At 30.8% G+C, this 25,413-nt stretch overlaps 4 protein-coding genes and 2 long non-coding RNA genes across 7 annotated transcripts; 5 read left to right on the top strand and 1 right to left on the bottom strand.

Annotated features, from left to right (window-relative positions):
- The first annotated feature begins 220 nt into the window (after positions 1–220).
- On the top strand, positions 221–1,863 carry LOC135121279 (WD repeat-containing protein WRAP73-like). Its single transcript, XM_064045591.1, has 11 exons — positions 221–291; positions 385–474; positions 555–614; positions 667–741; positions 847–973; positions 1,044–1,154; positions 1,213–1,280; positions 1,343–1,472; positions 1,523–1,596; positions 1,645–1,738; positions 1,794–1,863. Exons 3-10 carry the CDS (start codon positions 585–587, stop codon positions 1,708–1,710), a joined length of 681 nt encoding a protein of 226 aa, XP_063901661.1. The 5' UTR covers positions 221–291; positions 385–474; positions 555–584; the 3' UTR covers positions 1,711–1,738; positions 1,794–1,863.
- On the bottom strand, positions 1,821–5,439 carry LOC135121278 (protein kinase C theta type-like). Of its 2 annotated transcripts, none has more exons than XM_064045589.1 (16): positions 5,330–5,439; positions 5,104–5,161; positions 4,855–5,048; positions 4,502–4,799; positions 3,965–4,451; positions 3,817–3,914; positions 3,635–3,752; positions 3,470–3,577; positions 3,300–3,412; positions 3,136–3,237; positions 2,972–3,072; positions 2,736–2,912; positions 2,392–2,674; positions 2,223–2,330; positions 2,024–2,164; positions 1,821–1,964 (listed from the first exon to the last, which is right to left on the bottom strand). In XM_064045589.1, the coding sequence occupies exons 2-16, from the start codon at positions 5,152–5,154 to the stop codon at positions 1,821–1,823; spliced, it is 2,523 nt and encodes an 840-aa protein (XP_063901659.1). In that variant the 5' UTR covers positions 5,155–5,161; positions 5,330–5,439. The 2 variants fall into 2 exon arrangements, with proteins under 2 accessions (XP_063901659.1, XP_063901660.1); XM_064045590.1 differs by having other exon boundaries at positions 1,860–1,964; positions 2,040–2,164.
- Positions 5,440–7,097: 1,658 nt separating this feature from the next.
- LOC135121280 (flap endonuclease 1-like) lies at positions 7,098–11,996 on the top strand. Its single transcript, XM_064045593.1, has 11 exons — positions 7,098–7,187; positions 7,263–7,357; positions 7,502–7,561; positions 7,660–7,753; positions 8,676–8,798; positions 10,555–10,605; positions 10,813–10,965; positions 11,257–11,407; positions 11,459–11,526; positions 11,652–11,822; positions 11,876–11,996. The coding sequence occupies exons 1-11, from the start codon at positions 7,098–7,100 to the stop codon at positions 11,948–11,950; spliced, it is 1,131 nt and encodes a 376-aa protein (XP_063901663.1). The 3' UTR covers positions 11,951–11,996.
- Positions 11,997–13,658: 1,662 nt separating this feature from the next.
- On the top strand, positions 13,659–16,399 carry LOC135121301 (uncharacterized). The gene is made up of 5 exons (XR_010278919.1): positions 13,659–13,740; positions 13,886–14,226; positions 14,724–14,767; positions 15,985–16,053; positions 16,245–16,399. It is a non-coding gene; the product is annotated as an uncharacterized LOC135121301 (long non-coding RNA).
- A 4,125-nt stretch (positions 16,400–20,524) lies between these two features.
- LOC135121275 (uncharacterized) lies at positions 20,525–21,005 on the top strand. Its single transcript, XR_010278915.1, has 3 exons — positions 20,525–20,747; positions 20,808–20,859; positions 20,917–21,005. It is a non-coding gene; the product is annotated as an uncharacterized LOC135121275 (long non-coding RNA).
- A 76-nt stretch (positions 21,006–21,081) lies between these two features.
- On the top strand, positions 21,082–22,004 carry LOC135121274 (uncharacterized). Its single transcript, XM_064045588.1, has 5 exons — positions 21,082–21,105; positions 21,164–21,216; positions 21,281–21,347; positions 21,408–21,454; positions 21,546–22,004. The coding sequence occupies exons 2-5, from the start codon at positions 21,172–21,174 to the stop codon at positions 22,002–22,004; spliced, it is 618 nt and encodes a 205-aa protein (XP_063901658.1). The 5' UTR covers positions 21,082–21,105; positions 21,164–21,171.
- Positions 22,005–25,413: the final 3,409 nt, after the last annotated feature.

Genomic DNA, 25,413 nt, shown 5'->3' on the forward strand with positions numbered 1-25,413 from the left:
ATTTAATACCTTAGGATTATGTTAATATTATTGCATTAGCTTAGAATTTCTATATGGTCTTTGCTCACCAAAAATGCTTCTTTTATAAAAAAACCAAAGTCAATGAACTATTCAAGTATTAATATTTTTGTAACAATTTGAATTTTTTACTGTTAACATAAATAAAAATTTATAAAAATTGATGTAGACGGAAAATTTAGCTGCGGAAATAAATATTTTGCTATTGTTAGAAAGGAAAACAACCGCGATTACGTGTCTATTCTCTCCACTACTACTTATCAACTTCATAAAGTACACAATCATTTAAAAAAGTTATAAATGCCAAAGAATATTTTTTTTTCTCACTTATATTTAGTTTTTCTTTTTTTTTAATATACATTAAAGGCATTTTCGCTAAGTACCAAAGATGCCACGCACTTATTATGGTCTCCCATCTTTGAAGCTCTTTTTTGTGTAGTGGATTCAGTTTTACATGTAAGAAACGGTTTCATTTTTGCTTAATGAAAATTGTAGACCTATAATTTTTCCTTATTATTTCTTTTAAAATTTATTAGTATAAAATTTGCCTCTACTCCATTCAAGGTATGCTCCTTGGTAAATATGAGCAAGGCCTGGTGCATTATTATTTTTCGTTTATTCTTTCTGTCATTGAGCTCTAATTTCTAGGAAATACTGGGAATTCGAAATCTTTTGTGGTATAATACTGGAGATTTCTTTGCGGCGTTAAACTCGATGGACACGGTTAGGACATTTAAAATTTTTAATTTTTTTAAAAAATTAATTGATTTATTTATGAAGTGATTTTAAAATTTTTTTTATTAAACTTTAATACAATTGTTTCTAAAGATTACAGTGTTTACCTCCACTACAGTGCGTCCTGTTTTACAAAGACAGCTTCCTAGTGCTTTACCACTAGTTATTGCATATCGCGTGATTGTTTTTCAAGAAATTGAACAGGAAGGGCAGATGACTTGTACGATTATCATTCTTTCGCTAAAAGAAAATTAATTAAATTAAAATTTTCAAACATTATTTTTTTATAGTTATTGTAGTAAGTAAAGCAGAGGCAGTTGCCTTTCCTAAAGTAGTTTGTGCTAAAAGTGCTTCAGTTATGCTCCAAAGTGGCTGTGGATCATATTTGTGTGTAAAAAGTGGTTATAATAATAAAGCTTTTAATTTTTCATTCTTAAAATAATAAATTCCTTTTACTAGAAAACATGCCGAAGTGCGTCTTTATATATAATTCTAAAACTTTAAAAATAAATTCTGTTGTAATTATGGTAAATCGCTCTAAATAATTGTGCTATAAATTGGATTGCACTGACGCGAGTTGTATTAAAAGAGAAATGTCGTCACTTCCCTTGCTTGGCACCCTAAAAAAGTAATTTTAAGCATCTGCACGGGAATACAGGCCTTTGGCTTATGGACTCCTATTGGTTGTTTTGCTGTACATATTCCAGGATTCCAAAATGGTTGGTTGCTAATAATAAATGTTTATAATAACTTTAATATCTTTCTTTAGTAACAGATTTGCTCGTCAAGAAAATTGTTTGGTCTGCAACGGGAAATAATTTTATAGTTGTTGGACACAAAACGGTAAAGAAAATTAAAAAATTCGCTTATTATCTTTTTTACTTGATTCAGGCCTTTATAGGAATCATGACCCTAACGAAAAATACACATGAAGAAAAAAGGAATTCGATAGGATAAACACCTTTTTGCTAAATGATGGGAAAAAGTATTTTTCTTCCGCTGTTTATATTTTTATTATATCGCTTAAAGCACTACTGAAGGGTCGCTGTTAAGTTTAAACAATTTGTTCAGACATCGAGCCACTTGGAAGTAAACGAAAAGTTTGTGAAAAGCGCCTGCTCTCTTTCATCCAGTGGGCCGCCTTCTAAAATGGAGAGCTTTGGCTCCTCAGAGGTAAACATCTCATCAAAATTGCTCAATCCATCGTTGATCTGCAGAAAAATGATTAATAAAATCGTTTATATGTTATGGTTAAGCCTAAGAAACGTACAATTGTAGGAACATACGGCGGCGCAATCTGCTTAGTTTCCAGGGCTGTCCAATCAACGCCGTTGAAAAATGGATGTTCCTTAAGCTCGAGGGCGTCCCGCTCAGAACTTCCCAGGCGGAGTTGGGGCTCTTTTACGAGCAACTGGCGTATTTTCGAATCGAGTCGGCACGTGAGTCGCCACGTTAGCGACTATTAAGACCTGCTTGATGACGGACGCCGCGGCTGGCTGTAAGAATCGGGGCACTACATACTTGCATTTCACAATCGCCTCAAAGATCTCCTCCTCCGTATCTCCATAGAAGGGTGCCTACCATAGCATTAGTATACAATCCGATCATAGTAAGACCAAGTTCCCGCCCTTAAGCCACCTGGCCAACAAGCATCTCGAATATCAACACGCCGAGAGCCCACCAGTCCACTGAGCGCGTGTAGTCGTCCGCCGTTAGTACTTCGGGAGCAATAAATTCTGGAGTTCCGCAAAAGGTCGATGTTCTGTCGCCATGCCGCATATTTTCCTTGCAGAGTCCAAAATCGGCGATTTTGATATGTCCGTCCTTGTCGAGTAGCAGGTTGTCCAGCTTGAGGTCTCTATAGACAATGCCGCGCTTGTGCAGAAACTCAAGACCCAGTAAGACCTCTGCAGCATAGAACCTGACGAATAAAAGCCCTACTTTATGGAGAGTGAACTAGCTATCCAGGTCAGCAAGCTTACTGGCCACGTTGGTTGGTGAAGATGGCTCTGTGGATGTGCATCATGAGGTCGCCCCCAGCAGCGTACTCCATGCAGAAGCAAAGGTGGTCGGGCGTCTGGAAGCATGCGTACATGTGGATCAAAAACGGATGCTTCACTTCCGTTACCAGCTGCAGAATCCGCTTCTCCGTGAAGATACTGCGTGACTTCACAATAACAAATAACAAATAACATGAAGTCTGGAGGATAAGGCCCACCTCTCCTCCTCATCGAGAGCACTCCACTTTTTGATAAGCTTTATAGCAAACAGCGGTGCATCTGGAACGTGTTTGTACTTTGTGGCTTTTGCAAGGATCACCTGTTATATAGCAAGGCAACGAGGGTTACCCTTCAGAGGACGTGCTGGCTATACAAACACCACCTTTCCAAAATTTCCTCTTCCTAACACGGCCTTGAAAGTGAAGTGGCTGAGCGATATTTTGGTAGGCAACACACCAGCGGGTGTTGTGATTTCCCCTAAAACCTATAATGGTGGTCTAAATAAGCCCAGAACCCCCCACTCCGGAATCTGCAGAGCAGACTAACCCGATCTTCAAAGGCTTTTTCCGCATAATATAACTTGTCGTCTTTGGCCGCTTCCACTTTGGCTAACTCAATTTGGTCTACTTTTACAGGTGGAACGGGAGACGGCGTGGTTTCTGTATTCAACTTGGTTCGTTGCAAGCGACAGTAAGAAGTCAATAAACAGTAAAAACCGTGTGGCTGAACGCTCAGGCCAGCTACTGCACGTGCGAAATCTATGGACATTCCACAAACGTTAGGCACAAGCTCTTGACAGCGCTTATGGCACACCCAGTGACAATCTATTAATAACAAATCTTAGTAACGTTTATATTAATAAAAGAGCTTTAAAATTTTACGATCGCATTTAACAGCATTCTTTCCAAAGATGGAAGTCCCACACCAGCCACAGAAGGCTTTAAGGTTCCAGCTTTTAAAAGGTTGAAACAAGTGTGGAATTTCAAACTTCTTTCGAGACTGTAATTAGTAGGTTAAAAAATTATAGGCAAAAAAATCTATACAGTTTATTAGTTCGACTCGCCTTAGCGGATTCTGTTATACACGGAACGGCCACTTTTGGGCAAGACAAAAAGATCCGATCTTCTGCACAGCATTTTTTGTGGCAAGTAAAAAGACATTCTACAAGAACATGAGCCTTCCATCCGATATTAACAAAAAAAGGTCATTACCTGAACACTGGAATCCCGTTCTGTCTATAGAACGGTGGCAAACTGCGCACTTAGTACTCTTGTGGAGCCTGTGGGCCACAAAAAGATGGTGGCGAACAGCGAGTTTCTTTTTATTAACTAGTAAAGCCCCTCTTCTTACAAATTCGCCTTTATGTCCGCCCGTTTTCCTGCGCCAGGAAAGTTCACAAGTCAAAGTACCCTGCGGCTCAACGCGAAGATCCAGCTTTAAGTCGTTGGTTTGCAAAAGTTTTTCCAGATGAAAAAAAGCGATTCCGCAAATCAAGCCTTTTGCATTGTACAACATAAACTCAATAGTTCGATTTTTGTTTAAGTTAAATTCGAATTCCTCGTCCCATATAGGCAGAAGAGAGCCGGGAAGGGATGTGGTGGTGGCCACCGTGGAGTTGTCTAGCTTAACTGCACAGTAAGGAGCAACTTTATTAGAGGCGGGGATCGTGGGCGCCGCTAAATGAGCAGCGCTGATTACCTATACTACGATAAGTAGTCCACTGCATTTAAATTTAAGTGTACACTTACTCTAACTGTTAGATCGCCACTAATGGAAAGGTAACTTGTAGAATCAAAAGGTTCAGCCTTTTCTAAGTATTCAATAATTTTTTTGTTGTTTTTTCTATATTTCTGCACAGCTTGTTGTAATAAATTCAAGCGCCGTTCTTGTTCTTTCTGGAGTTCAATGGGCTTCCCATTTAAAGCTGCTATTCGCTTAGTGGCCTCGTAAACGGAAGATTCCACTTGGAGAAGATGAATAACTTCGCGAATATGGTCAAGAAGCTCGTTTTCCTCCGCACTTAAACCGGAAAACCGAGAGGCTTTTCTAAATTATTTAAATTTTATATAAGCAACAAGACCTCCCTTATGTGCGATGATACTTAAGTTGGTCAATTTGCTGATAAAGTCGCGTTATACGCCTTCGGGCTTCTATTAACGACTTCTTGGCATTCTCTAACTTCTCCAGTTCATCTGGAGATATACCGACTTTAGAGTCAGTCGAGGGAGTGTACAGGACTATAATATCCTCAGAAGCCCTTCTGTACTTTTGTTCTTTTTCGATCTCCAGTTCAAGCTAAGTTGACATAAAACTAAAATTCCAACAAAGTTTGCACGTCACAAAAAAAAACCTTGGCAATTTTGTCTCCCAAGTTGCTAACATTAGGGAGTTGTAGATCCATCTTAAGTCTAAACTCAAGAAAGTTATAGATTAATAACTAGAGGATTATATAGTATTACATAAACTTTGTAAAGAGAAATAGTAATTATAAAAAAGATAAAAAATAAGTTTTAATTATTTAGAAGATACTATTGAGCTATAATTAATATAATAATGTTTAGTGTTTTAAATATCACCAGTGATTTAAGAGGTCAAAGAGTGGGAACTTTACCAAACTTTGCAGATTAGAGCAATCAAATAAAACAAAATAAAAGGTAGGGTAAAAAGTTTAAGAAACTATGAGGAATTAAATATTAAGCAGTAATTAATATAAAATCGTTTAGTTTTTCTATAAAGGAAAAGAGGTTTAGGGAAATTAAAGGAGTTGCTAAACAAAGTAACGTTTATTGCCCCACCGCCGAAATTTTCAGTTTTATCTATTGGCTAATCAAAAGATGGGGTAATAATGGTTATTTAGAGAAAACTATTATTGGTTAATTATTTTATTTTTTGTTATAAAAATGTGCATGGGTGGTATATTAAGTGCTTGTTTTTGCTATAATATGCATTAAAGGTGACTCACTTATTTTTTTGTTATATGAGTAAAGGTGTCTACTTGGATCCTTACTTTAAAGGAACAAATTTACTGGGTGCCGTTTAGCTAACTAAAATGTTTAATTTAAGCCTTCAAGTGCTCAGTAACATTAATAGTTTGCGTGGCGTTGCTTGGCGTGAGGACCGAGAAAAAAGGGGAAAGTACATACACATAAAGACGAATAAGGAATATAGGTCTATTTAGTCTAAAAAATAGTTGCTCAAAAAACCTCATTATACGTGAAATGTCCTTATATTTCGTGAGGCAACCACTATAAATTGTCGGTAACAGTAAGTACAACGTTCAAGGTCAGTTTTCGTAGGGAGTGCAAAGTTCTCGTGTAAGCGTAAACTGTTTAGCGTTTAATCACCTTAAGCACGGGTTTAAAAATTGAATTATTAAGGGTTACTGAAAATTGTTTATTAGACCCTTAATAATCTAATGCTACATTTTATGTATGATATATATATATATGTTTTTTAATAGAACATACGGGCGGTTCTACCTATTTTTCTGCTCTTTCTTCCCGTCTTTTTTTTCGGATTTTACTGCGTCTTTGTTGTTGTGGTTTTAAGTTGGCCTAGAGGACCAGGGATATTATAAAGATAGTAGTTTTAGTCTAGGAGACTAGAACAAAGACTAAAAGCCTAGTGGGCGTTATAACTGTAGTTACTAAATATATTAGTAGTTAAGAGGACAACTAAGTAAATGCTAAGTTAACTAGTTTTACTAAATATTTTAAACAGATTTAGAAACTTTATTTAAACGTAAACATTGTTTCAAAATGATTTTTATTAGGATACCTAAAGTCGTTTTACTTTTCTAAGCTAAGATTTTAAGTAAATAGCGCGATGTGTAAATTTTAAAAGCAAAACGCACCTTTATAATGAAATTTTATTAGTATAATTACGCAAATTATAGAAGTGATAAATCCTAGATAAAAAGACCTAAAACTGGTGAATTACATAAGGTAAAAAAAGTTATATTGTCAGTGGTCAGCTATGACTAAAGTTAATAATAACTATGTCCCACTTACACAACTTCCTTATTCTTAAGTTTACTTGCTTAATGTATAGCTTCGTTGTTTCTTTTCCAGAACTTGTTCATTGTATCAACTCTTTTGGTTAGACAGTTAAATAGTTAGCGAAATAAAAAAAAATGGTTAAAATAATTTTCTAAACAATAACGTTCAAGTTCATTAACTAAAATTATTTCGGAGATAGTAGGTTTTTAATACTTAAACGTAGAAGTTAGAAAAACCACTTCTACCATCTCCTTGTCACGTGCGTTCTGTATGAGCACGAGCACTTGGTTTTTATTATCCTACCCTTCCAGTGTAGTGATCCTTTTTTTATTTTTACAAAAAAATAATGGGCATTAAAGGATTATCTCAATTATTAATAGATTATGCGCCCAATTCAGTTATAGAGAAGGAAATTAAAAACTATTTTGGTCGCAAGGTGAAATTTTATTTAAATGAATTCCACTAAAGAGTTTCGTTAATATAAACCGGTTATTAATATATTACTAAGTAGATTGCCATTGATGCTTCTACGAGTATTTATCAATTTCTTGTTGCTGTTAGATCTGAAGGTAATAACCTACAAAACGAAGAAGGCGAAACAACTAGGTTTTAATTAAAACTTAAACATTTTACTTCAGCTGCAGCTTTTTTTCTTGTATAATTCAAACGTATTATATATTGAAGGGTATATATTTTTGATTTTTTATAAAAATTACAGTACATTATTGTAATAATATCATTATTTAATAGTCATTTAATGGGCATGTTCTATAGAACCGTTAGAATGTGTGAGAATGGAATCAAACCATGGTATATAACTTTATTAACTTAACTAAATTAAAATTATTATTAATTTTTTTTCCACTTTTTATATATTTTTTAACTTCACCATATAAATTAATTTTAAGTTATGTTTTCGATGGAAAACCTCCAGAACTTAAAAGCTGCGAACTCGAGAGAAGAACAGAAAGGAGAGTGGAAACACAGAAAAGTTTGCTTGAAGTCTTTATATATTAATTTCTCTATACTTAATATATTCTACTTTTTTGATAAAATTTTATTATATTTATTTTATAAAATATAATTTGCTTGTTTTTTTACTTCTAAACTTTTTTTTTAGCATAATTTATTCTTTCTTACATTTTCCAATTTTTACGAAATTTAGTATTTTATGTATATATATAATTATTTTACTTGTTATGCTTTTAAAATATTAAGTATATTTATATTATTATAACACAATTTTTTTAATTATCATTAATCTTATTTAAAGCGCTACTATTACTCTTTTAGAATTTTGTTTATAATCTTTAAAAATTTTTGTCTTTAAAGAATTTTAGCTCATTAGAATTTTTTTTAATAAAAATTATAGTTTTCAATTTATTTTAACTCTTATATATTTCAAAGTATACAACCTTATTACTAGTAGAAATTAAATTAAATAACTGTAGTTTTTTAATTGCATTTCTTTTGTAAATTTTAAATTTATTTCATTATTATTAGTGTTTTTAATTTTTCTTATTTTATGAATAAATGCGGTTTTTTTGTTTTGATTTTTTTATAATTTATGATTAGTGGGATGTAATTTATTTATTTTATAAAGCTATTATGTATAAAAATTTATATATTTGTATATAAATATTGTTATTTTAAGAATCTTTTAAAAAAAATAATTTCATTCTCGACTTTTAGTATGAGTTTTACTTTAATTAAGAAATTATTAAATAAAATAATTTCATTTTTAATAAAAATTTATTTATATAATTTTATTTTTTTAAAATTCGTATTTTTCTTTTTTGTTATTAAAAATTATAAAGTATTATTTTATGTTCTTTTTATCTTAAACAAAATGCATTTAAGAAAACTTTTATTACAATTAATTTACATTTGAATTGTAGTATAAAATTTTTTTTATATAATTCAGGCTTACGAGTCTGGCACACCACAGGATGTCGCCAAATTTACGCGAAGAATGGTGAAAGCTACTAAAAAACATAATGAGGACTGCAAGAAACTTTTGATGTTAATGGGAATACCTTACATCGAGGTTTTGATTTTATATTTATATAATAAATGGAAAGTAATTTAATTAGGAAATCTGTAGTATTTTTTCATTTTCGGTGGTTTTTTTTAATTTAAAAAATTTTGTTTAGTCAAGTAATTTTAAAATGAAGTTGATTTTAAAAATTTTATTCTTTTCTTTTCAACTCTTCTTGTTCTAAATTTTAAGTAAACTAGACTAGAAAAAAATTTGATTTATAGTATAAAATAATAATATATTTTATAAAGTTCATTTTGTAATTTTTATTATATGAAATTGATTTTTGTAAATTCAATATTTTTTAAATTTAAATGTTTTTAGTAGGTAAACTTGAAATAAAGTTGTAAAGAAAATAATAATTTTTTATAGTTTTATTAATATATTCTTTTTATACGCAATAGATTTTAAGAAAATTTCCTTAAATCTAAATGAATTATAATTAAGAAAACATTTAAAAAATATATAAATATAATATTTTTAATAATTTTTCTGATTGGAATTGATTATAGAAATTTATTTTTCTTCTGTTATTGTAAATCATTAATAACTAAGTTAACTAAAATAATATAATTATTAATATTATTTAAGTAAGTTTTTTTTTAGTAAATATATTTTACATATTGATTTGTGAAGTTTTAATCTTTCTCTTAAACTTTTAAATTTGTTTAAATCAGGGACACCAGAAAAATTTAGGAATTAAAAATAAATATAATTTTTTTTATTTTTTTCTTTAATGTTAGTGATTTTAGAATTTTGAAAAATTTTCTTACAAATTAAATTTGTTTTAATCAAGTAAACTAGAAACTTTAGAAATAAAATTTTCATATTAATTTATTATAATTTAAATTTTTTAATTTAATATAATTAATTTTATTCTTGATGTTTATGTTATTTATTACTATTATACTACAGTTTTAGGTAATTTTTATTATTAACTCTATACCTTTTATAGTAGGAGTAATAGTTAACATGAAATTTTGTTTAATTTAATATTATTATTAAAAATCTTATTTTAATCTTCCAGTCTTCTCAATAGAGTCAGTATTAATTTTAAAAAAGAAGTAGTAATAAGTAATAGTAATTAATTATACTTAATAAGAAGAACACAAGAAAAAGTTTATTATTGGTTTTCTCGTTCACTTTTATTTTAGCACTTTTTACCGCTTTTTTTCAAGGCCATTACTATAATTTGATTGGTTGGGATTGGGATGTAATTGCGCTGTGGAGTGTTTTTTAGTCATGTTAAAGCATTTGGCGCCGTAAATTATCGTTTTTTATCGCGTCCTTATAGGTTCAATTTTTATTTGTTATTTGGATGGAAATCCAGGCACACATAATCTGCGTTTAACGTTTTTATAAAGTTTTGCTTTTGGGTGAAGCACTTGATTCCATCTTTTCTAAAGATAATAAAATAAGAGTTTTGTTTATAATATTAGCTGCTATATTAATGTTGATAGAAAGTACCAGTGGAGTAATTGAGTAAAAACTAATAAAACTCACTTTAACTTTAACGTGCTTTATATAAGTTTGTTAAAATATAAAAATTATGAACACCTTTTAATATTATTAGTAATGCTTTGATCAACGATCTTCTCGAGCTTTTAAAATTGCTTACTGTAAAGACGTGCATTAGTTAAAAGCAACCAATTATGGGACAGTTGGTCCAGTTAACATTTTTTGGTTGGTGAGAGGGCAATTATTATAATATCAAAAGATATACTGCTACAAGTGACTTATATATGCATATTCCTCCTATTGTTAGGCGCCGTGCGAAGCGGAAGCGCAGTGCGCTGAGCTGGTCAAACTAGGAAAAGTAAGTATAAAAGGCGTTAATTTTTTTTATTGGTGCGGGCGGCCCAAGAGTGCATTGCTTATTGCCTCGAGCCCGCCACTGACGGCCGTATCCATTTTCATGTAAAAACTTATTTCCCATTAATAATTATCCGTTCATTGAAGTTTAGCATTTTAACATCTTTATATGTTTTTTATGCATTTTTTTTTCTATTCTCTATTATTTTAGGTATTTGCTACTGGAACTGAAGATCTGGATGCGCTTACTTTTGGAACTCCCATCTTGTTAAGGCGTATAACTTTTTCGGATGCTCGGAAGTTACCGATCCAAGAAATTAACTTGAATGTTGCATTGGAGGAACTTAATATTTCTATGGATCAAGTAAGCCATGCTTGTTTATTGGCTCTCATTCATTTTACTTACACTACTATTGGTTAATACCGGATTACTTTTATTCTATTTGTCGATTTTTTTAATATGATTGGTTGATGTAACTGCCTTTAAGTCACTTGGTTTCCTTGTGTTTTTTTAGAAAATATAAAGTTCGGGGAATATTTTCATTATTTCCATTTTTAAAAAATAGATCTACTTTTAACTTAATATAAATTTTTTTTTAATTTTCCTTTACTTAAAATTTCAAACTTTTGTATACCAGTTTATAAACAATGTTAGTTTATAGATCTTTGCATTCTTCTTGGTTGTGACTACTGCGAGACGATTGGCAAAGTCGGCCCTCAACGTGCCTTGTCGCTAATAAGAGAACACAAAGACATTGAAACTATTCTTAAGCATTTGGACCTCAAAAAGCATCCCGTTGTTGAGAGTATCTGACTGGCGTTGAGTTTTGTTTACTGCTTATAATTCCCTTTTACAGATTGGAAGTATAAAGAGGCACGTGATTTTTTTAAAAATCCCGAAGTACGAAGTTGTGATGATGTGAAGGTAGTTGACGTAAATTTTAGTTGATTCCATTTTTTTGTAATGTAATTTAACTTTTGAAATTTATAATAGCGATTTTTATTTAGAAATTATTTTAGTGATTTTTGTTGATAATTTTTTTTTCGTAGCTTGTTTGGCAGTTGCCGGATATTGAAGGTTTAGTTCAGTTTATGTGTGAAGAAAATGGATTTAGTCATGAACGAATTCGCAACGGCGCAGCTAAACTTGTAAAATCTGCAACGGCGGCGGTTCAAGGACGAATTGATTCCTTTTTTTCGGTGACGGCATCGAAGCGGCCCGTAATTTTTTTTTTTTAATCTTTCGGTTTTTTTTATAACTTTATTTCTTTTAGGCCGCCGTTGTCAAGAAGAGTAAAAACAAAAATAAAAAAGTAAATATTGCGGGAAGAGGAAGGAAAAAGAGTTAACGTACAGCAAATTATAGAACGTTAGCTATAGTTTGCATCCTCGTGTTGTTTAGAATCTTAACCTTTTTGAATTTTCTCTTAATCCTGACTGAAGTATTATCGTCTCCCAAAAAAATTTTAATAAATTTTTGAAATTCTTACTGACTTATTTTTTACTTAAATCCTGATTAGGAATTTGGTAGTTTTTAGTTATATTTTTTTAAAACTTTTAAAAAAGTTTAGTGACTTCTTTTTATTACGTTCTTTTATTAAAGTGTTTCAAATTAAATTTAATTCTGCGCTGATTTTCAAAGGAATAAACAAAATATAACAGGCAAAATTTAAGTTACCACTATTGGCTGGGGTCATCCTTGTGTTTATGTATGTAGTAAATAAATAATGTTTTTATATGTAGATTACTTCGGTGTAGTATTCTTATTACTCCCATCTTTAATTATCCAGATATGGAAATGAGAGTATTCCTGTTAGAGAGTTCGAAGTATTTAAAGTTAATACTACAACAAGCACAGGGATCTCGGTGTAGTTCTGATTATGATTAGGCAAACCATTGAATTGCCTTGGCTACTGCTCAGCTTTAAAGCTGTTAAATAAACTATAGCCGTGAAAAGACTTGAGAATGTTCAATTGAATCGGTGGTTTCTTCCTAATTTAGAGTTAAAATTGTGGGTCACTAGGTACCCTTGCGACGTAGATTTTATCTATCTATATAGCAGACTTACGTATAGAAAAACCGAAATAACATTCCAGGTGATTTAACACTATCCTTCTCTTCCCAGCTTTCTGCTTAATTAAATATACAACTCAGTTTCTTTCTCACGAAAATCGTTAAAGAGTATCGAAATATATAGTAAATAAATAATGTTAATGTGCAGAGTTTTGGTGAGCTCAAAGGGGGCGTTTTTATATTTAAGAGTGACACCAGCTAAAAAAAATATCTGAATTAAGCATATAGATTACGTTACTAACAAAGCTAAGAAGGCAGTGGCCTCTCTCTACACTGTCTTAAAGTTACCTCTACCGAATAAGTATTTAGTCTACATACGATTACCTCTCTATTTAACCTGATTCTCAGTACAGAGGGCTTCTAACGCCTCAAGGTGTACTAGCAAGTAAACAAACAAATAAAGAAATTACGTGAATTAAAAATCTACGGGTGAAGACGTTAGTTTCTTAGAAACCTTCAGGATCGATAATCTTTAACTATCGCTCTATATAATAAGCAGTGAGACACTCTAATGTCAACTGCATTCCGTTATTAAACGACAAATGAATAAAAATATATGTTCCTCCCTCCGCGCGCAGTATTAAATATTTATCATGTATAGGTGGAGCACCGTTTAAATAAACACCAATAGTTTTGCAGAGCACTTGCAAATAGTGATTTTGGTTATTGATAATATTATTTTTCTAAAATTTAGTTATGACGCTTTTCCAATATTTTTCTTAATATATTAGAACGTAAATTATTTATATGAGCTTCAGAAATTAATCCGAGGTGTATTATTCTGTGGCGAGTGCTTAGAATAAACAATAAGCCTGCAAAACTTAAAAGGCATCCCTCGTGGAGGCCGCGTCTTGCATGCATTTAGTATTTCTTTTTTAGTAAGCTTAGTTTTTGACTGTACGAAAACTATTAAAGGAGTATTGTCCCTTTACTAATGTACATTCTATGTCTATCAATTTTTGCATTAAAAGTTTTATTAGCCATAAAAGCTTGAATAGTTAATTAGTTTTAATCCTTTTTTATTGTGATTTGCACTCAAGTTTATGTCTCGCTCCGAACGGCCTAGGTTGCTTTATGAGAATCTTTTATGTTGTTTTATTAATAAATTTTAATTACTGCTTTACTAAATATGACTAATAATTATTATTATAATAACTTTTATATAGTTTTATGTCTTTTTTCTTATGTAGTTACTCTATTCCTATCTAAAGTTTGAGCCCCCCCTTTAATTATGAACGTCGTAAAAGGGGCGACCTTAATAGAATTCGAAGTCGACATGAATGTAAATCATCTGATTTAGATAATAACTATAAAGGAAAAAGTAAAAGCCCTCGTGATCGTGAGCATAACCTGAATCCTGTCAAAAACTCTTCTTATGGAAGTGATAAAAATAGAAGTAGTTTAGGAATTCGCGGCACTTCACCACACTCTTCCTCCTCTTCCTCCTCTTCCTCTTCCGTTGATTATGATGATCTTTCTCCATACATTACCCCTGAGAACTCGCCAGTTAGTACTATAATAAGTGAAACCTTCTCAGACACTGAAAGCTCAGGTGATGTTTACTTTTTCTTTTAAATTTAAAAAATTGATTATTTGTATAAAAAAATTTCTTAGTTAATTTATTTACATGTTTAGCTATTAATCCCTCTTATAAAATATACTATCGTATTTTACTTATCGTTGAGTTCGATTCATACTCAGGGGTTTTGAGGAGTTTTAATTTTTATCTCTTATGTTTTTTAATTTACTTATCATTCGAAGTGGTTTAAAATATTATATTCTATAATTGTCAATTCGTAATATTTCTTTTTACTATAAATTAAATTATTTTTATTTTTCTTGTATACTTCCTTGTTTTGTTCCTTGGATATACTTTTCGTAGTTTGTCTTCTGTTATAAGTAAAATAATTGTTTAAATTACATTTTGATAACTTGTTGCAATTATATATTTTTATTTAATAACTTTCGTAAATAAGGTTTTTTTATAACCTTTTTATAGATAAAAAAAGTTTTAAAAATAAAAATTATTTTTAATTTATTGATCGACAGATTCTCCAGTGAGAAAAAGAAAGTCTTCTTCATCCAATAGAAAGGTATTAACATTATTATGACTAATATTTAAAAAAAATTCTCTCCACTTCATAAAATTTAGTATTCATTTTTTTTAATTTAGTATAACTCTAAAAGTTTATTAGTATTCCGAATTGATATAATTTAAAGTTCTATTATAGCATTGCTTAAAAATAGTCAATTGATAGTGTAGAATTATAATTCAGTTTTATTAGTTAATAAAAAATAATATTTTTAAGTTTTAAAACTGATGTTATAGTTTCTACCTTTTAGCGTAACTGCTTGGATTTAACGTGCTCGTAGCATATTTAATTATACATTTTTATCTAATTTTCTGGTTGGTTATTTTTATTTCTTTTATTGTCGAAATTTTATAAATAAATATTTTTTAGAAGATTTTATTGTTTATTTTTTATATATTTTATATAGTAAAAGTATAGTTTAAGTAAAGAAACATTAGAAATTTTTTATTAAAAAAAAAGTAAATCATTATTTGAATCTTGCTTCATTCTATTGAATAAGTTAAAAAATTAATATTTATAAAAATACCTTAATTCTTAGAGGATTATAATTTATTTAAGTTTTTAAAATTCTTTTCTCTTTTGGTCGTTATTCAAGTGAAATTTATATTAAATTAGTTCAAAGTTTTATAATTCTTGTTAATTTGTGTTTTTTAAAATTGAAAACGGTAAATAAAATTTAATTAATTTTTTTTAAAAATTTGAAACTTACTAAATTGATATTTTATAGGCATGTTATTATTCGCAGCTTTTTGGTTTACATTTTATTTTATGTTTGGTTGATGATTATTTATAGTAAATTATTTTTTACTTTATTGAAATTATTAATATATGTTTTAATTTTTTTTACCATCGTAATAAATACAAAATAGGGAATTTATAATTTAGTAATTAAGTTTCCTGAATTTTTTTGTGATTTCATTTTAGTAATTTGACGAAGACAAATTGATTTTATTATTTTTATTATATATAAATCGTCGCTTTTTACTAATATATTTACAATTTTAATTTTTATATTATTTTATTGTTAATATAGTTTAGTTGTTAGAATTTAACTCTTCATGTTTTTTTTTGTAATTAATTTATTTTACATGGTATCCACAATTACTTAAAATTTTATTATTACTAGTTTTTTATAAATAAACTTTAAAGTTATCGTTATTTTGTAAGTCACCTGATAAAAATCTTTTTTCTATAATTATTATTAATTTTTTTAATAGAGTAGTAAACTCTTAAAAAAGAAATTAAAAAAGAAAGAAAAGAAAAAGAAATTTAAAAAAACATTAAAGGTAAAAAAATTTCTCTTTAAATTGAGTTAAATTTTTTTTACTATTTATACATAATCAAAATTTTGTACAATTTTTACTTATAATCGTCAATAAACGTCTTCCGCTTATTTTTTTATTATACATTTTTTTTAATATTACTTATACTTGGAGATTTTTAGTTTATTTTTTACTGCTATATCTTTTTTTAATAGCGTTCTAGGGAAAATGAAAAAATTAGTGCGATCACTGGAAAGAAAATTAAAATGAAAGTCAAAAAAACAGCAGCCGATCGTGCAGCCGATAAAAATAGATCAGAACTGCTAAAATTTTACAACGAAGCCACTTAAATATTATTTTAAGGATAAAAGTTCACAGAATTCTTTTTTTGCCTTAATAAAATTTATATATATCCTCTTGAACATCTTTACCCACTGAATTCCTTACTATTTTTTTTTTACTACAATAAAACGTTATAAATCCCCTTAAGAGGTTTGTAGTCTCGATGCTTACTAATGATTGGTTGTATTTTTTATATTGAGGTAGCCTGCTTGCTTATTTCCAATTGTTTACCTAAAAAAAAAAAAAGAATTGGTGTTCGTAAAGTTGCTGCTTAAATTTTTTTTTAAGAAAAATAACTTGTTAGTTATAACTATTAAAAAATATAATTTTTAACAGTTTGCGCTATATTAAGCGAACAAAAGGTGTCTTATTTAAGATAGTATATGCTTTTTTAAATTTTTTTGAAAGTTTTTTTTAAAAAGAGTATTATAAGAAAATTAAAAAAGCAAGGTTCAGGCAGAAGTCTAAGAATTATGCAAAGGTTTTGTGTGTTAGGGAACATCAAATTACTGCAACAATTTGTATTATAAGTTTATTGGAGCTTCTACTCTCTTAAAAGGTAAGGATTAAACTATAAGTGTATAATAATGTTAATTATTTATTTAATAATAAAAGTTGGTACTGTTAGGGTCACCTTCTGCTTTTGTATAGAAGTGAAATTTAATCTAATTGATATAAAATAGAAGTTAGTAAGAACAGAGTTGCCTTCTGCCATCGAAAAACTTTTTACGGAGGCCAAGGAATATAGAATAAGCAAATCTCGGTAATCACGCGAAAGCTAATGGTAACACTTTTTTTAATGGAAAATTTTAACTGCGCTACTTATGGCGCTTGCAGAGTTTTACTTTAAATCTAGCAAGCGCACTAAAAGTAAATATAAAATTGCTAACAGAAATATACAGTTCACAAAAGGAACAAGCATAACTAAAATTTAAAATCAAACTATGTAAATAATAATATTAAGGAAGCGACTTTACAATAGAGATCTTTATTCTTTTTATTACTTATTTTTTAATTCGCTCTTTTTAACTATTATATTTCAATATATTTCTGTTTATAAATAACTTTTGCAAGAAGGCCACGCCCCAGAATGTGCAAGACCAGTCTTGCTACGTGGGCCTATTTCGTGTTCTGACCTAACCTATTATCTACACACCTTCACATTTAACTACCGCACGGTCGCCTTGAAGATTTAAATCGCACCTTCATTATGAAAGTAACGGCATAAAAATAACCACGTGGGTAGAACGAGACAAAAGAAAGGAATTGAGTGAGCTGCTCTCTGTGAGTACTTATATAATACTTTTAACATGTTAACTACGTGAAAACATCAAACTAGGCGCGATAGTTTGCAACGTAACTCAGCGTTATATGAACATTGAAGCGCATACTTAAGGTCGCGGTTTCCACCGAGACCCTTAAGGGCAAAGGCCTCGCAGAAGAGCTTTCAACAAATCATAACTTAACTTCCCAAAAAAAATTGGTTTTTTTATTTGTACACTTTTTACTTCTTGATTTTCCTTCCTTTCCCGTTTTCCATTTTTTCATAAATTTTTATAACAATTGTATAGTCACAAGGGAATAAAAAAAACATGGGTATGAGTCGAGAAAAAAAATATATAAATATATAAGAGCTGGTCTTGCAGCATAAAGCTAACGCTTTTTAATGAAAAATGCACTGAACCACCGAAGCATTAGTTGCGATGGGCGCTCTGTGTATAAGCCTCAAGGCGGTAATAATAAACTTTTTCCGTGCGACAACTATCCACGTGACTCGACCTTTCCTGGTATACCGTTGACTGTAAGCCTTTGATCTAGCATGCGCCCCTAACATTATTTTCATTGGATACTATGTTAAATGCGACCAATGCATGAAAATATTATGAATAGCGTTATGAGCGCTTAAACATACGTTTTAAGACTTTCAACCTTAGAGTGAGGAAGCTGATTCTTCTACTTTTTCTATATGAAGCGCCTCTCTATAAGTTAACATTGCTTCTAAATTTAATTTCTAAGTTCTGTTTACATTTTACAGTTTTTCGTAAGGCCCCTTTCCCCCTGAGTGCAGCTTTGATATAGTTGTGCATTAGCTCCACTCTTGCTATAAGATTATACTTCATTTAATTATTTTTGTAGCTTATAACCGTCAGAGAACCTTATGATCTTCAGGGTCGTAAAAGAAAGCACCGGTGGTTTAACAGAGGTAATGTTTGGGTACTAAAATTGTTTAATTTATCGTCATGCTTCGTTCTATTGCTATTTTATTGTAATTCGAAGTGTTATATTTTTATCGATATTAAGCTTATATATATAAAAATTGTTATTGCTCGCTTTTAAATTACGATTGAGGGCTATTAGAGACACTTAAGATAATATGACACTTAATATAATACTATTATGAATTAGTTGATAAAAGGTAATACATTTTGATTGATAAACTGTGAGATTCTGCGACAACATAGAATTACCTACAAATATTAATATATAAATAACCAAAATAAAAAATAGTAATTATAAATAATTATTGATAGTTATTAATAATTATATTTTAAAATAACAAATTAATAATATTAATTATATATATTATAAACAAAACTAAAAAGTAAAGAATAAAAATTATATTTATTTAGTTTTAGGGTTAATGTTTTGAAAGCACTTTAGTATTTTAATTGTTTAGTTGACTATCATTTTCTTATATTAGCGTCATAATACTTTAAAAGATACCAACATGCTTATATTCTGATAACTTGTGTCATGAATCTAATAAGGTTAAAAAGAAAATTTTATAATATTTGTTAAAAACCACTCATGGTTTTACTCAATTATTTGAAGGAGACACGAGCGTTCAAGTGATCATTTTCAAAGATGACAATTGTATACTTTGTTCACTAGCATCTAAGGAGCATACTTTTAACCTATAGGCAGTAGTTGACTTTGAAGCTTACAATTAATTCTTGTTGTCCTTCAATTAATAATACCCATCTGGTCCTATCTTTAGTTTTAAATTTTCTATGGGGGTAGCTAAAAAAAGTCACAAATTTCTTATGGTTTTCCATTAGGTAAATACTTGCAATGGTATACTTGGAATGGGCATCAATTTTAATAATAAGATATTGAAAACCAACAAATGAGGTTTAAATCCTTGTAGTTTGTAGAAATGAAGAAGTTATATTTAGCTTAACTTTGAGAGCGAACTAAAAATTGATACTTTCATTTGCTCCTTGGATTTAACTATTAAATAAAATTAACAATTTAGGTGTACGATAGTATATTATTATTAACAATATAAATTTTTTTTAGTGAATTCAATATATATGTGATTATCCTCACTTCTTAATTGTTTTATATAGAGCAGAAATAAATTGTTATTGTGCTAATAGTTTCGTTATTGTGCATTATTTACTATTTTGTTGTGCAAGATAATTTAATCTATTAGTGTATTGCGGTGATAATACACTTTGATAAGTGCTACTTTTGAACATTAATAAAATTTAAAACACTATAATTGTTTAGAAGTAACTCCCGTTGAATAAATTTGTTCTAATAATAATATTCTTCAACTTCGACTAAAGTGATAGTTCATGTTTTATAAGTTTCTCCACTTGATCGGGAAATAAGAAAGATTTACTTGCATGTGAAAACAATTTAAGAAATATTTAAGCGCAAGGCAAGGCTTATTTATTCTTAACAAGGAAGCATTATAAGAGGATGAAAAAGAGGTATGGACAAATCAGTATTTGAATAAACCCACTTCGGCGCAGTTACGCGGTCAACTAATCACTATCGTTAATACACAAATTCTTAGATGTTCTGTCGTGGAATTTCTTTCTTATACTTCCACTATTAATTTATAAGGGCCTTAGAACTGTATAGAATTATTATTGGTTTATGCACATACCTGATAATTCAGAACTCGCCAAGGAATATAGGTTTAGCTTTGCTGCTTTTTTTCTATAATGTAACATGCGCTTATTTCCACTAAACAAGTTCGTTCTACCAGGGATCACCTAGTTTTATAGCGTGTTGTTTTTTTTGAGTTAAATTTAGTAGCACATAGAGTAGGCCTTACCCTTCAGTCAAAAATTGTAAAATAGCTCTGAACCTTAAAAGAAACTTATCTTCCTTAATTGCTTCGCAGATTACGGGCGTGTAAGTATGTACAGTTGTTTGGTCAAAAACTTGTGGACTGCACATCTTTACCGTACGCTCATCACTCTCAATTTGGTTGCGCCTACATTGCGGGAACGTCTAGGAAAATAACAGATCAGCAGATCTCGCTGCTTCGAAAGGCATTCCCCCGTATGAGCCTCATGGAAAATATTTACGTTATACTTAACTTTATTGAAATACCACCGAAAGGCGACTATAGCGGTGTGGTAACGTACTGGTTAAATTCGTTGCCAACCCTCCAATTTATATTAACTTTTGAATTTTAGATTTTCGGAGACACTGAAATTCACATGTACCAGCCTATGTCTGACAATACAAGTTAGTATTGAACTTCGTTATCGTCTACTAGTCTAAATTATTCTAACTTTTCTTTAGTCACAAGACCGTCCAGTCACGGTTACGATCAGCTTGAAAAATTTTGCCAGAATTCTTTTCAGCCTATACTCCCAAAACCGCAATCCGTCGTGTGCGTTGAAAATTTTAAGATTATAACTAATGATCCTTGCATCGCTGAATGGCTTGACAATTTTTCCTTGGTAGTAACCGGCGAAGTGGAAGCTACCGGTGCACACTTTTGATTTCATTTATTCCGAGCTTTGATTATTTACGTGTCTCTGCTTAGAGAGTACCATGTTCCAGGAGCTCTCATGGGAAGTGACAGAAGTTACTACGAGGGTATGTCCAAACCAGTTTCCTGCTAGATTTTAATTCATAAGTTGATCAGGCGGATCTTGCTTAGGTTTATAATTATATCACATACAACGCACAGAAGTTGGTTGACGGCAACCACTTGATTTATGCTTACGGTACGACTAATCCCATAACAGGCAAGCTGAGAGAAGCATTATATAAAATTTCTTTGTCAGAATTAGCAGAGATTGTATGCACGGTGAATTCCAACTCGGATATAATAGTAAATTACATTATATATCTTTTTGTTAATATGCATAGCTTTGATTTTTTTTTATAATTTATTTCATTATAACGGAAAGTAACTTAATTAGGTCTTTGCTCAAAATGGCATCCACATCAATATGAGAAGATTAGAGAAGTTTGTGTCATACTATGATTTATTTTTCTCTGAACAGCGGCAAACAGAAGTTATGAATTTAATACGAAACCACGATCCGACTATTTTAAACTCGTGGACAGGCGAACTTTTGCATACGCTGAAACTGGAGAGGATTTCCACCCTAACTCTTCCGTACGAATGGCATAAAGATTCACCGCTTAGACTTTCGCAGTACTCGCTGAAACCTCCGTGTGTGGCCCACATATGGACAGCCAAAACATACTGCTCACCGACTTCCTGCCATTTTTGTAACACGGGGCTGATGGGACTAATTAAGCAGGGCTACCGCTGCAGCCGCTGCAAGCTAGACGTGCATAGGATGTGCACCAACGCAATGGTCGGCTTTCGGTGTCTTGTAGAAAAAAGTAACACTAAAGCTGTAGTTGAGTAGAAGTTGTAAAAAAGTTTTTCTTTTGTATATGCATTCTATATTTGTTTGCACCGCTTTAATTATTTCAATTTGTTCCTTGTTAGGTTTGGTGTAAATAGTTCTAAAGTAAACTATTTTGAATCACTTAATTCCAAGTGAAGTAAAGTTGTATAGAAAAGTAAAAAAAGATACTGTAACTAAAAAGTCCACTTAAAACACAAAAAGTTCATTGTACCTTAAAAAATTATTGTACATAAAGTCTCACGCCTTTGACGAAGGTTAAATAAAAAAAGCGCTTTATACTTTTTTTTATTATTGCTGACTTTACATAGCATTGATCCTGTGTGTCATATAAAGAAATTAACCATAATTGTGGAGCATACTCTCTTGGAGTTGCAGCAATAACAATTCTGAAGCCACTTAAGTCCATAGAACCAAAGGATTGCATCCACCTAAAAAAGAAAGCGACTCCTACCTAAGGGAGCTTCTAAACTACTTGTTAGAAATAAATAGTATAAACTTGTTTCTTAATTTATTAACCTTTTTATTAGCGAAGACCAACAGATGCTCTGTATTTTTGAGCACAAGTGCACACAATTGTTACTCTCTTGGTAGAGTATCATGACTTCGAAGGGAGTGGAAAACTGCTAAAGACCATTACCAAAAGAGACACCTGGAATCTCACTAAGACAGGGAGCCTTCGTTTTCTTTGTTAGCGAATAACACTATTTCAGTCCCTTACCCTAGGGACTAGGGTAGCAACCCACACTCCATCGCTGGTTAGACAGTCTGCCTGTTTTTAAATATGGCTACCAGGCTAAGTCAAAGTTATCTTATCTTAATCCTTCAAGGCCAGCTCGCTACGCGTCGGTTAAACCCACAATTCGAACGACTATATTGAACAAACTTTTAGTATTTCAGTACAAGCAAAGGAAAAAAAAAGAAAAAAAAATTATTTATTAAAAATATAAACATATTTCTTACATATGGGCTTAATTTATTACTTAATAATATGATAAGATTCAAAATTTCTTAATTGTGCACAACTAAATTTTTATTTTTAACCGGGCTTGAACTTATCTGTCTGGCGCTTGAGTCAGACGGGTTAGACGCCAAGAGCATTCAGTGGCTTGTCTTTTTTATAGTTATTTATCTTTTAATGTGTCCTTTTTATAACAAGGAAAGTCTTGTCAAGTAATTAAACAGTAAACAACTTTTCAAACCAAAGTAAACAAGCGCACCAGAAATTGGTAAAAAGAAAAGATGGAGGGGAAGCGAAGTTCATATGATCATCTATACTCTGAGTACCTCCTGGTCCCTCTTTCTAAGGTCTTTTATATTGCTCAAGCTGGCTTTATTGCGCTGTTATAGCAGATGATAGAGTAATACAGGTCAAGTTAGGGGCTTATCGGAACAACGATGCAATTAAGTTAATGGTAAGGCCTCTTGCAAAGAAGAGTAAGGGGCTGTATCACTCATCATTACGTAATTTTAGTTACTTTTAATAAGTTCGGATTGCTAAATAGAAATAATATTTAAGGATCAACTTTTAAGAAATAAAAATAAAAACAAAAACAAATATGAACCACAACGTGATACCTAAATCTTAGTATCGCATAATCCCGGACTGGGCTATACAGCACTTGAAAATAAAAAATTTATAGTTTGGTAGTTTAAGCATAGACTAGTTGCAAACGCAAAAGTACTTAAGCTAAGTAAGATATATAGTGATTAGTACAATTATTCAATAACAAACAATCGTACATATTTAATCGGTTAATTCTCGATAACACAGTAAACGCAAATTAATGGAGGTTACGAGGTAGAGCGTATACATTTTTTTTCAGTAATAAAGTGTTATGAGACGAAATAAATAGCAATACAACAGCTTATTTTAGTCTTCAGCAATGTCATCACCGATAGAGGAGGGTGAACAGTGGCGCAAAGGACTTGAACAAAGTGCAATAAGTCACTTACTCTTTTTGTGGGTTTCAATTTTTTGAAAAAGACTGAAATGCACTTAATTTTCCTTAAAGTTAAAGGAGGAGAATAACATAAGACCTAATTAGAGATTAATTTTTAAAAAGACTACTTTGTAGGCAGAGTTAATATATTTTCTTACGGAAGGTGGTCGCTCGGTGTACTCTGTACGCAAAGCACAAAAATAAAGGTCTTAATCCTTTATAATATAGAAATACTATAACTTAACTTTAGGGCCCTCTATTATTGTTAACACTAAACTTTAATACTGTATCCAAAATACCTTAGCTGCTAACTATTTATTTGTAACTACCTCGGCGACCAATGTATAACTTATAATTCGTACTTCATTGGGCAATTATATTTTAAAACAAAAATTCAGGTGGTATTATTAAAACTTAGCAAAAGTGCAAAGTCGAAACTAAGTGTGGTAATTTTTTAAATGCTTTATGTGTGATTTAATAAAAATATGTTTTGTCATTACAGCGAGAACTTCGAATTTTAACGAAATTAATATTTCCTGAAGCCGATAAACAAACTTAGGACCGCCGCTATAGGCACAGATGATAATAAAAAGTTTTCGCAGGGTAAATAGAAACTACCAATAATTTAACACTTTAAAAAAAAATAGGAAGTAAAGACAAGAGAGTTAAACGCAGAGCACCCAACCGCACCTGAAGGAGAAAGAAATCACTTTACGTTTGACACGTTAAACTATCGTTTTTTAACTCAACTTATACTAAAAAAGTGGATGCGGCAAACAAGGTTATATAGAAGTCCAAAAAATATTTAGTTTAAGGCAAATGGTTTAAGCGAGCGAAAGGGGTCCTGCAGGCAAGAAATCTGCTCTGCTGCCCCGCATACTCTAAAAAGCATGCATTTGTTTTCTCATTATAAAGTACTTATAAAGTAAAATTTATTCCAGCTTTAGTTTATTAAAGTAATACTTTTCTTTAACACTACAGAATAAAAAAAAACTTAGTTTCCTAACAGTGCAGCATAAACAATTTAAAACAGCTTGTTTTTTCAACAAAATATTTCATCCTAAAGCTCACAGAGCCCTAATTTACAAACTATAACACCCTAAAAAAATCTTGAAGTCACTAATAATAAGTCGGCTTTAGTACTCGAACTTAATATATAAATAGATAATTACAAATTAGCTAGTTCTAGATCCCCGCCAAAATTCTAAGGCTTGGTTTAGTTGAGCGAAAAAAGGTTGAAGCATTTCATTTTTAAATATGAGTTCTTCTTGAAAGCACTCTGGGAGGAACTCAACCTGCAAAATTTGTTTAAGGTCACTTTAAAAATAAAGTTTGAAAAGCAGTACGTTCATCCTGGGAACGTATTCAACTTCTTCTGGTTGAAAAATTAACTTAAATTCTAAATAATTATTGTAATACATTTTTATGAAAATAAGTAGTTCAAAAAAAAATTTAAAAAAGCCCTC

Source organism: Zophobas morio, unplaced genomic scaffold, assembly GCF_036711695.1.
Source record: "Zophobas morio isolate AGI-343-1 ecotype UQ-CSIRO unplaced genomic scaffold, CSIRO_AGI_Zmor_V1 ptg000546l, whole genome shotgun sequence".
Classification (NCBI taxonomy): Eukaryota; Metazoa; Arthropoda; class Insecta; order Coleoptera; family Tenebrionidae; genus Zophobas; species Zophobas morio.

Coding starts and splice junctions, on each gene's coding strand:
- LOC135121279 (XM_064045591.1), top strand. CDS start 585: ATGCTCCTTGGTAAATATGAGCAAGGCCTG. Junction 1,281..1,342: donor TAAATTCTGTTGTAATTATG/GTAAATCGCTCT, acceptor TTGTATTAAAAG/AGAAATGTCGTCACTTCCCT. Junction 1,473..1,522: donor TATTCCAGGATTCCAAAATG/GTTGGTTGCTAA, acceptor ATCTTTCTTTAG/TAACAGATTTGCTCGTCAAG.
- LOC135121278 (XM_064045589.1), bottom strand. CDS start 5,154: ATGGATCTACAACTCCCTAATGTTAGCAACTTGGGAGACAAAATTGCC. Junction 4,800..4,854: donor CAGCAAATTGACCAACTTAA/GTATCATCGCAC, acceptor TAAATAATTTAG/AAAAGCCTCTCGGTTTTCCG. Junction 2,331..2,391: donor TCGAGATGCTTGTTGGCCAG/GTGGCTTAAGGG, acceptor ATGCTATGGTAG/GCACCCTTCTATGGAGATAC.
- LOC135121280 (XM_064045593.1), top strand. CDS start 7,098: ATGGGCATTAAAGGATTATCTCAATTATTAATAGATTATGCGCCCAAT. Junction 8,799..10,554: donor TGGGAATACCTTACATCGAG/GTTTTGATTTTA, acceptor TCCTATTGTTAG/GCGCCGTGCGAAGCGGAAGC. Junction 11,823..11,875: donor TGACGGCATCGAAGCGGCCC/GTAATTTTTTTT, acceptor TATTTCTTTTAG/GCCGCCGTTGTCAAGAAGAG.
- LOC135121274 (XM_064045588.1), top strand. CDS start 21,172: ATGTTCCAGGAGCTCTCATGGGAAGTGACAGAAGTTACTACGAGG. Junction 21,348..21,407: donor CCACTTGATTTATGCTTACG/GTACGACTAATC, acceptor TTTCTTTGTCAG/AATTAGCAGAGATTGTATGC. Junction 21,455..21,545: donor ATTCCAACTCGGATATAATA/GTAAATTACATT, acceptor TAACTTAATTAG/GTCTTTGCTCAAAATGGCAT.